Raw genomic sequence first — 15,961 nt, forward strand, 5'->3', positions numbered from 1 at the left:
TTTTCAGTATATTTCAATACAAATGGAGCTGGATCCAAGAAAAAAATGATGTTCTTTTTTTATGTTGTGGACAGCCAATTTTGTATTGGAATATACTGAAAACGGGCATTCACGTCGGTTTTCAGTATATTTCAATACAAATGGAGCTGGATCCAAGAAAAAAATGATGTTCTTTTTTTATGCTGTGGACAGCCAATTTTGTATTGGAATATACTGAAAACGGGCGTTCACGTTGGTTTTCAGTATATTACAATACAAGTTATTCCACTATATTAAAATGACGTCATGGTTGAGTCCAAACAGAGTCGTCTCCGGACAAAGTCGTCCCCGGACAATTTTATACCGAATTTGTATAGAGATATACTTAAAATGGGCTTGGAGGGGAGGGCGCTTTCTAGTATATTCCTATATACATTCGGTTGCATTCAGAAACAAAAAGAATGTCTTTTTGATGGACAAAATACTTTTTGTTAATTTTTATCATGTCTTCTAGACATGATAAAAATTAACTCATGCCCCTTTTGTCTGGGTATGTTGTCTCACCGTTTCTAAAAATAGACCAGAACCCAGTCTTTTCTTCGTATTGAATTGTAATATACTGAAAACCGACGTGAACGCCCGTTTTCAGTATATTCCAATACAAAATTGGCTGTCCACAAAATAAAAAAAAGACATCATTTTTTTCTTGGATCGAGCTCCACTTGTATTGAAATATACTGAAAACCGACTCGAACGCCCGTTTTCAGTATATTCCAATACAAAATTGGCTGTCCACAAAATAAAAAAAAGACATCATTTTTTTCTTGGATCGAGCTCCACTTGTATTGAAATATACTGAAAACCGACGTGAACGCCCGTTTTCAGTATATTCCAATACAAAATTGGCTGTCCACAAAATAAAAAAAAGACATCATTTTTTTCTTGGATAGAGCTCCACTTGTATTGTAATATACTGAAAACCGACGTGAACGCCCGTTTTCAGTATATTCCAATACAAAATTGGCTGTCCACAAAATAAAAAAAAGACATCATTTTTTTCTTGGATAGAGCTCCACTTGTATTGTAATATACTGAAAACCGACGTGAACGCCCGTTTTCAGTATATTCCAATACAAAATTGGCTGTCCACAAAATAAAAAAAAGACATCATTTTTTTCTTGGATCCAGCTCCATTTGTATTGAAATATACTGAAAACCGACGTGAATGCCCGTTTTCAGTATATTCCAATACAAATTGGCAATCCACAAAATAAAAAAAAGACATCATTTCTTTCTTGGATCGAGCTCTATTTGTATTGAAATATACTGAAAACCGACTCAAACACCCGTTTTCAGTATATTCCAATACAAATTGGCAGTCCTCAAAATAAAAAAAAAAGACATCATTTCTTTCTTGGATCGAGCTCTATTTGTATTGAAATATACTGAAAACCGACTCAAACACCCGTTTTCAGTATATTCCAATACAAATTGGCAGTCCACAAAATAAAAAAAAGACATCATTTCTTTCTTGGACCGAGCTCTATTTGTATTGAAATATACTGAAAACCGACTCAAACACCCGTTTTCAGTATATTCCAATACAAATTGGCAGTTCACAAAATAAAAAAAAAAGACATCATTTCTTTCTTGGACCGAGCTCTATTTGTATTGAAATATACTGAAAATCGACTCAAACACCCGTTTTCAGTATATTCCAATACAAATTGGCAGTCCACAAAATAAAAAAAAGACATCATTTCTTTCTTGGATCGAGCTCCATTTGTATAGAAATAACCTAGAAATCAGTTCGAACGCCCGTTTTCAGTATATTGTAATACAAATGAAATGACATGAAAAATGCAAAAAGAGGAAAAGTAGCCTACCTTGACGGAAATTCTATTCCAAAAGGGGAAAACTTGTATCCAGGTTTGCCCACAGCACGGCCGGAACTCAAGCGAAACTCGATAGGTTGAAATCGATCCATTAAATAACATTCTTAGAAAACAGTAAAGTTTCATTCACATCTAAAACTCAAGCGAAACTCGATAGGTTGAAATCGATCCATTAAATAACATTCTTAAAAAACAGTAAAGTTTTATTCTATTCCAAAAGGGGAAAACTTGTATCCAGGTGGGCCCACAGCACGGCCGGAACTCAAGCGAAACTCGATAGGTTGAAATCGATCCATTAAATAACATTCTTAACAAACAGTAAAGTTTTATTCACATCGAGTCGGATGGGAAAAGTTTCTGAAAAATAAATTACCCCCTTTTTAGTCTTTTTTTTTTTTTTTCAGCCAGAGAAATTTTTCTACGGCTCTCCGAAATTTTTCCGCACTCGACTGGATGAATAAAACATCCCCGTTTCTTTAAGAATGGGCTCACTGTTAACTATTTCAGCATTCGACGTTTCGCGTCCAATAATAACTGCCGGGTGTTCGAGAATGCAGATGCACCTACTAGATTTTCTACAGAAAAGCTTGACTGGATGGAGAGAGTGGATAACTTTTTCCAAGATTCTCGACTTTGGACCGTCAAGAGGTAAAGGATCTTTTTTGTTTTTTTTTTTCTTTTAAGAAAATTTATGGATAGATTCATTTCTTTTTCAATGGACCTAGAAAAATAGGACAAAGTTCTTTTCCAAGATTGGATGAGAGAGGGACCCAAAAAAATGGGTCTCGGAAGGAATCGAATGCACTTGCACTCATTCCTTCCAAGACCCATTTTTTTTGGTCTCCTGATTCGTCTCTCTCTCTCTCTCTCTCTCTCTTCTCAGTCCATTTCCATAAATATAGGGAAAGCGGAGAACCTTTCCCTACTTATTTCTAAAAATCTTTTCTTTATTTTTTTTTCTCCTGAGTTTATATATATATCAATTCAAATACTTTTGAGAACGGTCATCCCAATTCTCTGTCGTCTTTTCGGTTTCATCGTCCCAACACTCAGTGGACATAGTCTCAGTCGATTTTGGAGCATGGGTCGTCCGTTCATTGTCCCAACATTCAGTGGACATAGTCTCAATAGATTTTGGAGCATGGGTCGTCTGTTCATTGTCCCAACACTCAGTGGACATAGTCTCAATAGATTTTGGATCATGAGTCGTCCGTTCATTGTCCCAACACTCAGTGGATTTTGTCTTTGGATCCTCTGAAGATATTTTGGGGGTCTCATGAGATTCTTTGGAAGGTTCGTCCCAACAGGCTGCTGGATCGTAATGGGGAATATTTACAGGTATGTCTCCCCAACCCTCCGTCTTCCTCGAGTTATTGGAGGAAGTTGACGAAGTAGAAGAGCCCATCAAGTTTAAAGGCGTATGCTCATCCGGATGTTCCATCACTTGGAAACAGGACAGATTATCCCATTTCTGGATGAGGTTATCGTACGCTTTTGGGGACGGATCCTTCTCTAACTGATCGTAGGCCTTATCAAAAGCTTGCAGAGGATTGTCTGCTTCCTCCTGAATCCTCTCCTCTTTCTCCGTTCCGTCTGGATAGATAAGAAAATCTCCTTCCGTAATATGCCATCGATAGTTGCGCACTTTGTTTTCGGCACAATGGAAATATTTCATCCTTTGATGATGTCGGGCACATTTTTCCCGATACTTCCAAATGATTCCATCTGGCACATAAATTTCCGTCACGGGTTTTTGATAATCCAAGGCTTTAGCAAAGAATTTAGCTTTCTGGCATCCCACCACATAAATCGTGAAGAAGCTGTGAGTGAGCGATTGGAGAATGCGTCCTAAATGGTTCTAGGGAATATGACCCTCGTTCCAACGAAGTCCGTGCCGGTTTCTCGTCAGCCAGGCATTTGTCTTTTGGTTTTTTCACTCAGTTGGTGGAAGGGGTGAGGAGGAGTAAACGTCAACGATCCCACGGTCAAAAAATCTTTTGTCGCATAGCCCAATTCTTTTAAAACGTAGGTAAATTCACCCTTCTTGTGGTTGTAGGACTGGAAACCCTCTAGATCGAGCACGATAAAGTTTTCTGAACACGCCATGGCGATGAATACGGTGATGTCTTCCACAAACAGGAGCAAAAAAGAAAATCGAAAAGGTATATATGTATAACAGGGAAGATCTAGAAAGGGAAAAAAAAACAATAAAACGTTTTAGAGTCGTCGTCTTGAAAGAGACATTTTTCTTTTCAAAGGGTTAAGAAGTTTCAAAGTTTCAAAGGTCTTTTTAAATGAAGTTATGATTATTATGATTATTAAAAAAAACTAAGAATCAAATCGAGTTTATAGATAACCATATTCATAGGACCAAAGGGACTTACCAGCTCAGTTCACGTCTTCTTCTGTTCTCTGAAGAAATCTCGCGGAGGATACACACTTTTATACTCGCGCGACATCTGTCGGGATCGCGACCCCATCTAAATGTCAGGGTCATTCCAACCTCTTAAAAGGATCGGAATGAAAGAAACACTTTGATAAAAAATATATTTATGAAAAGATATCTGAGGGTCGTGAGAACATTTTCTCTCCCCACCCCCCGCCTATTTCAAAAAAAAATAATAATAATAAAAAGTCTTTCTTGGATCGCGTCAAGATTACAAAACAACTCACAGGACTTGTTTATTTCGATCTTGTCAGGGTCACCGTTTCACATAAGAAGATGGATGGACCCTGAACTTTAGACATGATAAAAATTAACTCTACCCGCCTTTTGTCTGGGAATAGGGTCTCACCGTTTCTAAAAATAGACCAGATCCCATTCTTGGAATTCTATTCTTTAGGAAAGGAGGAGTGATGGTGTATTTTTAGAAAGTGTGAGACAACATTCCCAGACAAAAGGGGGGGTAGAGTTAATTTTTATCATGTCTAAGACATGATAAAAATTAACAAAAAGTTTTCTTTTTTTTTTCTTTTTTTTTTTTTTTTTAAGGCTGAAAAATTTTTCTGAGAGAGCTGAGAAAGATTTTTCCTCCCAATCTTTTTCGACGATGAAAAGGGAAAAACTACTGATCCGATCTCCCTACGCTTTAGGGAAAAAAATACTTATGAAATATTCATGTGTTGAAATTGACTATTCAAATAAGTGACATTTTGTTTCTCATTGGAACTGTTCAACGGCGAGTCCACTCGTCTCATTCTTTGGGGTAGAGGATGAAAGTACAGCGGTTTGTTGAAATCGATGGTAGTTTCCTCTTTAGTCGGCGGAACTGTAAATCTATCCCGTCTTAACTCTTCTAATCTCTTTGAAACTCTTTCCACTTGCTCTGCTAAGGTTTCCTCGGTACTCATGATCTCTCTTAGTTTAGGGAAGTCTTGACGTATTGGCTAGAGAACAGAGGGTCTTTTTCTCTCTATACATATATCATGTGGGAGCGTGTGATTTATAAATCCTTGTGAAATCTTTCTACGTCTTGTGTAACTTGGAAGATTTGTCTTGTGTAACTTGGAAAATTCGTCTTCTTCTCGTCGATTGGGCTGGAGTTATGGAAAAGAAATGGGATTGGAAAGAAATCAACATATTACAAGAAAAGGAACTTTTTTTTTCTATTTTTTTCTCTAGGGATTTACATACCATTTCATTCATGAACATTCAAGGGTTCTCTCCAAGACCAAATTTTAGAAGAGGACCACAAAGAGTACACTTGAGGATCCTCTTTCAGGTCTAGGTGAGATAAGGGTTGAGACCAATATTCTTGGGTCTCTAAAGCATCCCAACTTAGACATTTATTATTATTATTATTATTATTATTATTATTATTATTATTAGAAAGTTCATCCTCCTCCTCCTCCTCATCGTCGCACGAGTTCTCCAGGGGAGATTCTTCCGCCTCCTCTTCGACAGCTTTGCTTTCGGAGGGGTAACAATGTAATTTCCGGAAAACGTAACTACCCTCCATCAAATGGTATCGAAAATTTCTCACCTTGTTCTCGGCACAATGAATCATCTTTTGAAAATATTGGTGTCGCGTGCATTTCGACTTGTTCCGCCACTCGGTTTTCCCTGGGATATAAAACTCGTAAACGGATCGCCGGCAGAGCTTGCTGAAAAATTCGGCTTTATCGTATCCATTGACGTAGATCGTCTCCACATTTTCGGTCAGCATTTTCAGGATCGTAGGAAGATGCTCGTAGGAAAGACGACCCTCGATCCATTGCAGACCGTGTCGATTATTTGTAGTCTGGTTGACCACAGCTTGATTGCGGGACGATAAGTCATCGTAATGGACAGGAGGGAGAAAAATCATGGATCCGCATAAGGTTAAATCGCAAGTGATGTAGCCCAGTTCTTTCAAGATGAAACATATATCTCCCGTCTTTGGATCATAACAGTAAAAGTATTCCATGTCCAGAACAATGTAGGAATCTTTGAGAGGTTTGGCACTCAAAATGTCCATCTTCTTCAATTGAGGAAAAAAAGAAAACAAAATTCTCTCTCTCGCTGTGTATCCTGAAGGAAAAAATGGATAGCGCTCTCTCGCCGTCTCCTCTTTTATAGAGAGAGAGAGAAGGTTGCACGTGACAGGTCGTATGAATTCTGGGAAAGGTCACATTCGTATATATATTTGTTTTTTGAATAATATCGTGCGTATCTCAATACACATCCATCATAATAATAATAAAGGTCACCTTGGAAAGAAAAAGAAATAAAAAACATGGAACTCGTGCTCGACTTTGAAGGTTTCTACGATTCTCAAGGAGCCTTTATTGTGAAAGAATTGGCTTACGTCACATTGGACGGTACTTCTCGAGGGGTATTTGTTTTTAAACCCCCGTTTCCATGGCAAATGCTTACCGAGAAAGAAAAACGAACCGCTGTGTGGGCAAGTGATTATTATCACGGCTTGTCGTGGTACGAAGGAGAAATTCCGTACAGTTATTTTCCATGGGTGTTAACGATGTTGACGGAACCTTTTTCCATGATTTGGGTGCGAGGAGAAATGAAACGGCGGTTTTTAGAGAAATGGTTGCAAAGATCCATTTATTGCATTTCGGGATCGACGCAAGAGATTCTCAAATACAATGGGATCGAACACATGAATTGTCCTAACCATACAAAAGGTTTTTTCCATTGCGCTCTACAAAAAGCAGTTCGGTATCATTATTATTTAAAGACACAGAGAAGAAATTCGCAAGGTCGATCCTGCACAATTCAATCTTGACAGAACTCATTAAAAAAAATACATATATCACGTTACTTCTTCAACAGCACAGATGGTTCTGAAGCGAAACTTGGAATTTTGAAATAATAGATCAGGGAGAAATCATTCTTAAAAACAAATGGTAAAGTCTCGAATCGGCTGGGAGAAAAAAAATTTCTCAGAGGTGAGATAAAAATTCTCTAATGAAAAAAAAAAAACTTTTGGTTAATTTTTATCATGTCTTAGACATGATAAAAATTAATGACCCTCCCTTTTTGTCTGGGAAGGATGTCTCACCCTTTCTAAAAATAGACCATGACTCATCCTTTCTCTAATGGCAATCATTCCATAAAAATTAACAAAAAGTTTTTTTTTTTTTTTTTTCAGTTGTAGAATTTTTCTCAGCTCTGAAAATTTTTTTACAGCCGACTCGAGACTTTACCATTTATATTTACGAATAGTCTTTGGATTATTTGATTATTTATTTATTTTCTTTTAAAAAGAAAAATTCTGAGCTAGACCTATCTATTGGCTTAACATTCTGGTCATAGAAACAGTCTAGAATCTCATTTTATTTTTCGAGGCTAATGCACGGGTTCTCCAATCAAAAGGGTTACTATAAACGGATTGGTTTGAATGCATTTATCTGCAAATGTTGTAGGATTCTGTTGTTGAGAAGGGGGTATATTATTATTATTATTATTATTATTATTATGATTGTGGCAGATTCGTTTTCTACATGGAAGTCTAATATCCTCCGAAGACCTTTTCTGGGGATCGTCGATAGATGGTTTTTCAATAGGAATGGTTTCCCTCGGATCCTCAAGAGATAGAGGGGGGTCCTGTCTTGAGACATGGAGCGGTCTCTCCTCCTCCTCCTCCACCTCCTCGAGAAGTCTTGAGAAAGGGAGAGGATTTTCGGTTCCCTTATTCTTGAGGGGTCTTGGCAAATTGAGAGGTCCCTCCTCTTCGAAAGAGAGAGAACTTTTGGTTCCCTTATCCTCGACGCGTTTTGACAAATCGAGAGGTCCCTCATTTTCGAGGGGTTTTGATAAATGGAGAGGTTTTTCATCTTTGAGGGATCTTGAGAAAGGGAGAGGTTTTTCATCTTCGAGGAGGTTGGACAAGGGGAGAGATCTCTCCTTCTCGAGGGGTCTCTCTTCCTCAAGGGGTCTTGAAAAAGGGAGAGGTTTTTCATCCTCGACGGGTTTTGACAAACTGAGAGGAATCTGAACAGGCTTCTCCTCATCCCCGTCATTATCGAGGAGGATGAGGATAGGCTTTTGGAAAGGTTTTTTCTTTTTCTTCTGAACAGGCTCCTCTTGATGCTCGGGGAGAGGGATGGGGTAGTTGTTCCACCATTCTATTTTTTCTTGCTCGAGGATTTTTTCAAAAGTCGTGGCCTCTCTATGATGAGACGAAGGAGGAGAGTCCTCGAGAAGAATATAATAGGTATTCTTCCCAGTCTTCTCGATCGAGAGAGGTTCGTGCAAACATTTATGCAACCATTCACTAAAATGAACGAGAATCCCTTTTGTCTTCTCAAGACGATCCATAATCCTATTCATTTGCGAGACGGTTAGAAAGTGGGACGTGTAAAAATATTTGGCTCGTTTCATTAACAAAATTTGTGCATCCAAAGGTGGAATGTCACGAGCCATCAACACGTTTTCGTCGGATAAAAATTCGTCCCGCATCTTTTGATAACTCCCCACGGTATAATAACCCGCACATTTTGAAAAATCGGAGGCTTTCAGGTAAACGACTCCTTGGATGATATAAAAGGAAAGATCAACATATTTATATTTGAAAGGAATACACGTAGTGAGCTGGGGATGCCTCCTCATGATCCACTTGGACAAAAATACGACTTTGGGGCTCTCCCCTTTTATTTATAGAGAGAAAGAGAGTGTGACCTTCCCTTCCCTCCTCCTCCTCTCTCCCTGCTTCCTCTATCTCTGGACGTCCTTGGATTGGAAAGGTTGACTTTGAAAAAAAAAAGAAGGTCATGGTTGGATAATTTTTTGTTTATTAAATTATTACTTTCACTTCCTCATTCCCACACACATTCATCTTTTAAGAAAAGAAAAAGAGGTCATGGAGATAAGATTTCTTGGAAAGAAGAGAGAGAGAGAAACAAAAAAAACAAATAAAACGGACGTCATAGAACCTCTATGTGTGTCTGTGTGTGTCTATATAGATATATAAAAAGACGAGAGTACTGGGCGAGATCATTTCTTTTCCATTGGGAGCCATGTCGCTATTAGACGTTTTTCCAACTCAACGGATTTCGAACGGGGAGGATTTGAAGACGCTAAAGCAAATCTCCAACTTGAAAATTTTTTGGCGTGTCATTGTGCGACATTTATTCCGCATTTACCACCTCATCAAGCGATCGTTTCTTTCAACCAAGATGTCGAATCCTCCAACCTGCTCGTTCAGAATATATACAGAAATTTATTCGAATCGCAACAAGCGAAAGAGGAATCTCCCTTCTCTTGGAATCGGATGGATCGAGCTTTGAGACGGCCCATTCAAACAGACCGGCGATATACGGATCCGCGCACGAGTTTTCGGTGGAAGAATATTTTTCTCACGAAACGATATTTTACGTTTGGAGTGAGAACGACGGCTGAGGACGAAGTTCATATTGTTCAAACCACAGCCGCTCCTCTCGCCTATTACGAATCATCGTCCCCCAATCTGAAGGAAAGAAGTTATAAAGTCAGCGACAGGATGAAATATAAGAAATATATTCTAAGACCTTTTCAAAACTATGTCGTTCCCCCGAAAACGCAATATCTCATCGTCACAACCCAGAAGAGTCTCTTTCTCGTCGATCGGTGCTCGTACTCGCTTTGGAAACAATTGAAAGAGGAGATTTCTTTCCAATCGCCGATGATGTTTCAAGAAAAAGAAGAAGAAAACCCTCCGCCACCTTTACCCATCCCTTCCTTAGATGATAAGAGGAGCTGGACCAAACCGTTATTTCCCGAAACAAAATCGACCCGGCAACGGAATGAAATTGAAGTCATCACATTTGAAGATGAGGAGGAAGAAAAAAAATTACCTCTTAAAAAACGGTCGACTTACCGGAACCTACCTGGCGTGCAAGATCCGCTTCAGAATCCAGAAGCTTCTTCTTCTTCTTCTTCTTCCCCGACTTGTTCAAACAGGCAACCTCTTTTGGACTCCTCACAGACAGAACCTCTTCCAGTATCCTCTTCTTCTTCTTCTTCTCCTCCAACCTGTCCCAACATCGTAGAGGTAGAATGTCAGACGGGTCCACAAGTTTCAAAAAGTCCCGACATCGTAGAGGTAGAATGTCAGCCGGGTCCACAAGTTCCAACAGGTCCAGAAATCATGGAGGCAGAATCACAGCCGGGTTCACAAGTTCCAACGGGTCCAGAAATCATGGAGGTAGAATTTCAGCCGGGTAAACAAGTTCCAACGGGTCCAGAAATCATGGAGGTAGAATCGCAGCCGGGTCCAGACATCCTAGATCCCACCACTCATCCCAAAGAGACTCCAAGTGTTTCAAGACAGCCTTGTGAGGATACAGCCCTTCCCGTATGGAATGATTATATGGACATACAAAATTTGGTGCAACAGGAAGGAGAAGAAAATAATCATACGGATGGGTGGGTCAAAGACTGTTTAGATCATTTAACCGCGAATGAAATTGAACTGTTATGGAATTGCATTTCTGAAATCACATCGGAAATGGGATAAAAACCAAAACAAAAAAAAAACAATTTTTTTTAATAACAAATAGGAGGAGGGTCATGATGTCAATTAAAAAAAAATATTATATAGAGTCCAATCTTGGTGGTTCACTTCAGTTTTCCAGCATGAGGTGATCCACGTTTCCCGAAATATGGATCCCATTCCAAGAGAGATTGTGTAGAGCCTTCACTTCAGTTCTTTTTTTTATATACCAAGAGGAGAGGGTCCCCAAAGGGTTACCCATGTCCAAAGAGAGAAAGTGTAGAGCATTCATTTCAGTTTTTTTTTTTCAAGTTTAGGGGAGGGAGGTCTCAAAATGACACCCCCCCCATTTTCAAAGAGAGATGGTGTAGAGCGTTCATTTCTGTTTTTTTCCAAAGTTAGGGAGTTTTCAAATGGCTACCCATTTCAGAGAAAGAGAGAGAGAAGGTGTAGAGCGTTCATTTCAGTTTTCCAACATTAGAAGGTCCCAAAATACCTTCTGAATTCAAAGAGAGATCGTGTAGAGCGTTCATTTCCAGTTCTCCAAGATCAGAAGAAGAGGGTCCGCTTTTCCCAAAAGGGCTTTCCGCATTCTGAGACAGCGAAATGCAGATTTCAGTTTTCTCCCTCCCCAAGAATAGAGGGTCCCAAAATGGCTTCCCATTTCAAAGAGAGAGGGAGAGGCGTTCATTTCCATTCTCCAAGATAGGGTCGTCTGCTTTTTCCCAAAATGGCTTCCCAATTCAAAAAAAGAGAGAGAGAGAGTGTAAAAGGGTGTGTAGAGCGGTCATGTTCATTCTCCAAGATAGGGTCGTCAGCTTTTTCTCAAAATGGCATCTCCCCATTCAAAAAGAGATCGTAACCAATTTTTTCCAGTTTTTTCCAAGATGGGGGGAGAAGAAAACCTAGGATGGAATAACACGACACACAGAGAGAAAGAGAAAAAAAACGCCATCTTGTCATTTTCTGATAGGGTACCGGTGTTCGAATACTTTTGTGACCGACTGTACATAACCGGTATTAGGACTGATTTGGGACAAAGATTTAGATACCTTAGAAATAGATACCGAATCTTTGAAATTTGATGACAGAGAAAAGGTAACTAAAAGGAAAATACTTTCACTAGTTAGTCGAGTATTTGATCCCATAGGTTTCCTTGCACCTGTTATGATTCAGCCTAAGATTTTGCTGCAGGCCGCTTGGAAGAGCAAAGAATCATGGTATGATGAAGTGAATGATGAAATAAAGAAGAAATTTTTAAAATGGGAAAACAACTGAACTACTTCAAAAATATAAATTTCCAAGATGGTTAGATGTGATGAAAGAATCCAATTTAAGTATCCATACTTTTGTCGATGCCAGTAAGACAGCTTATGTGGCATGCATTTTCTTAAGAAGTGAATCCAGTATGGGTTCTTTGACTGTTCAATTACTTCAAGCCAAATCACGAATAACTCCAACGAAGACTATTACTATACCACGTCTTGAATTAATGGCCGCTACCATAGGTGCTAGCTCGATTAGTTCTGTGAAGCAAGCTCTAAGAATTCCCAACGTCAAGACTTACTGTTGGACAGATTCTTCCACAGTTCTTGTGTGGATAACTCGTCGAGAACAGTGGTCGGTATTCGTTACAAACAGAATAAGTGAAATTAGAAAATTGACAACTCCGGAAGATTGGTTCCATATTTTAACTGACCAGAATCCAGCAGACATTTTATCAAGAGGTTGTGGACCTAGGCAACTTCAGAAACGCAAATGGTGGCAAGGGCCAGCCTGGTTGAAGAATTCGAAGGAGCAGTGGCCAAAGTCAGCTGTAAATATTAACGAGAAAGAAGTAGAGATGGAGAAACGAAAGTCAGTCATCTCTGCTAGTAACACAGAGCTAGAGTCAATTTCATTGCAGTTAGCCAGAAGATTCTCTAGATTTTCAAAGATGATTAGGGTTATGGCCTGGATACTGCGTTTTCAACCAAAAGCCAAGGACTTAAGAAAATGTAAGGAACTTCAAAATGAAGAATTGTTAAATGCACAAAGAATTATTCTCCGTGTAACACAAAAGGAATGCTACTCTAATGAAGAAACACGGAAAAATTTGAAAGGCCTTCTAATATTTGAAGACGAAGAAGGAATTTTACGATTCAAGTCCAGATTGATAAATGAGGTAGAATCGAAAGATTTTATTTCTCCAATAATTTTACCATCGAAACACCTGGCAGTGAGAAGATTTATAGCCCAAGAACATATTTTTAACAAACATGCTGGGACATTAACTCTACTGACTATTTTACGGGAAAGATTTTGGATAGTGAAAGGGAAAAGAACTGTCCGGAGTGTTATCAAAGAATGCTTAACATGTAAAAGGCAAAAGGTAAAACATCTTGAGGTACCTTTTCCGTCTCTTCCAAAAGACCTAACAGAAGCAGCAGCAGTCTTTCAAGTATCAGGTGCAGATATAGCTGGACCTCTGTTGACTAAATCTAAACAAAAGGTGTGGATAGTACTTTTTACTTGCGCCGTATTTAGAACCGTCCATCTTGAGCTAATACCTTCACTGAGTACTAATGACTTCATCCAAGCTATGCGTAGGTTTATTGCCAGAAGAGGACGAATTTCAGTGATGTATTCAGACAATGGTACTAATTTTACAGGACTAAATAATGCTCTGAAACAATTAGATTGGACTACAATTGAAGGTGAATTTAGAGTCGACGAAATTCGTTGGAAGTTTAACCCACCCTCCTGTCCATGGTGGGGAGGCTTCTGGGAACGCTTGATTGGGATTTTGAAAGATCTTTTGAGAAAAACTCTTGGACGCTCCTCTTTGTTTTACGAGGAATTGCAGACTCTCGTCTGTGAATGCGAATCTGTCATGAACACATGCTGTCATGAACAGCAAACTGTTAACTTACATATCCGAGCACAAGATATGAAGACCTTGACACCCTCAATGTTTCTTCAGGACATTCCATTAAATGATGTTCCTGATTTAGATCAAATTGAAAAGACTAATGTTGTCTTGAGAAGAAGACATATTCAAAAGGTTCGTGAAAATCTAAAACGAAGGTTTAAAAGGGAGTATCTGGGTTGCCTTCGTTCTTCAGTTAACAAAAGAGAAGATAAAATACATGTAGATGGCATAGTGTTAATTGGTACAGATGACAAAAAAAGGCTCCATTGGCTGCTAGGGACAGTACTGGAACTCTTTCCAGGAAAAGATGGAATCATCAGACTTGTGAAACTACGAACTGAAAAGGGAAACATATTAAGACCAATCCAACGACTGTACCCTTTGGAATTGACACCAAATTACGAGCAAGTCATATCGGAACCTCAGAGAGGTAAGTTTCTCTGTTACGGAATGGCAACGAGAGAGATTGTTGTTCAAAAAGATGGATAATCGAACTCCGTTGTAACCATCATTTTTGTGGATGTTCCGTATTGTAAAATGAACCTATTACACTGTGCTAAGTAGTATTAAAATGCTATATAAAAAGATCTTTCATCCGATCTAAATTTTAACAAACCGCTCATTATTTTTCTCTTAAACTCACGATGTTCACGACATATGTATTGATACAGTAATGAAACCTCGTGTATGAGGTATACAGAGAGTATGGTTCCTTAAAGAAGCATGTGCATATATATATACAGGAGAAAAAAATTTCTATGCAAGAATTCACTTGGACGAAAGAACCCCTTAAACATGAATATGCTTATTCACTCAGAAAAGAAACCTCATGTGTGTGAGATAGGTAACAAATCATTTATACGAAAAGATGATTTAAAGGAACATATACTTATTCACACTGGAGAGAAACCTCATGTGTGTGAGGTATGTAACAAGTCATTTGCACGAAAACGTAACTTAAAGAAACATATACTTATTCACACTGGAGAGAAACCTCATGTGTGTGAGGTATGTAACAAGTCATTTAGTGTAAAACGTCTTTTAAAGGAACATATACTTATTCACACTGGAGAGAAACCTCATGCGTGTGAGGTATGTAACAAGTCATTTACTTCAAAACGTCTTTTAAAGGAACATATATTTATTCACACTGGAGAGAAACCTCATGTGTGCGAGATATGTAACAAGTCATTTACACGAAAACGTACTTTAAAGGAACATATACTTATTCACACTGGAGAGAAACCTTATTTGTGTGAGGTATGTAGCAAGTCATTTGCTCATAAAAGTTATTTAAAAAATCATATACTTATTCACACTGGAGAGAAACCTCATGTGTGTGAGGTATGTAACAAGTCATTTGCTCATAAAGGTGATTTAAAAAATCATATACTTATTCACACTGGAGAGAAACCTCATGTGTGTGAGGTATGTAACAAATCATTTACTGTAAAACGTCTTTTAAAGGAACATATACTTATTCACACTGGAGAGAAACCTCATGTGTGCGAGATATGTAACAAGTCATTTACACGAAAACGTAGTTTAAAGGAACATATGCTTATTCACACTGGAGAGAAACCTTATTTGTGTGAGGTATGTAGCAAGTCATTTGCTCATAAAGGTGATTTAAAAAATCATATACTTATTCACACTGGAGAGAAACCTCATGTGTGTGAGGTATGTAACAAGTCATTTGCTCAGAAAAGTTATTTAAAAAATCATATACTTATTCACACTGGAGAGAAACCTCATGTGTGTGAGATATGTAACAAGTCATTTTCACGAAAAGATCATTTAAAGAAACATATACTTATTCACACTGGAGAGAAACCTTATTTGTGTGAGGTGTGTAGCAAGTCATTTGCTCGTAAAGGTGATTTAAAAAAACATATGCTTATTCGCACTGGAGAGAAACCTCATGTGTGCGAGATCTGTAACAAGTTATTTACACAAAGAGGTAATTTAAAGGAACATAACTATGGCTACAATTAGGGTTGCCACCTCTGGGCTGTAAAAATCCGGGAGAGGAAAAAAGTTTCTGGAAGAAAAAAAATCTTTTTTCTGTTTTTTCAGTTGCAACTGAGAAACACTCCGCCTTCTTAATCTGTTTAAAAGTACTTTCTGAGCTGCTGGAGCAAGCACACTCTCACTAATACTTGTACATTTTGTTCTACTCCAAGAAATCGTTTTTGGACAGGCAAGAATCTGGAAATAGAGTGCTATACAATTTGTGCAATCCTAGCTGTTAAAAGTGTGAGATGCTT

At 38.5% G+C, this 15,961-nt stretch overlaps 1 protein-coding gene across 1 annotated transcript in view; it reads left to right on the forward strand.

Annotated features, from left to right (window-relative positions):
- The first annotated feature begins 14,167 nt into the window (after nt 1-14,167).
- LOC146994144 (uncharacterized) overlaps nt 14,168-15,961 on the forward strand; it is an 82,503-nt gene continuing 80,709 nt past the window's right edge. Inside the window, exon 1 of the mRNA XM_085826881.1 lies at nt 14,168-15,654. Within this exon, the coding sequence (XP_085683007.1) occupies nt 14,418-15,654 (1,237 nt within the window). The 5' untranslated portion in view covers nt 14,168-14,417. The remainder of the gene's footprint in view (nt 15,655-15,961) is intronic.

Source organism: Stegodyphus dumicola, chromosome 11, assembly GCF_044657685.1.
Source record: "Stegodyphus dumicola isolate Sdum_Otavi_A_Nest chromosome 11, ASM4465768v1".
Lineage (NCBI taxonomy): Eukaryota > Metazoa > Arthropoda > Arachnida > Araneae > Eresidae > Stegodyphus > Stegodyphus dumicola.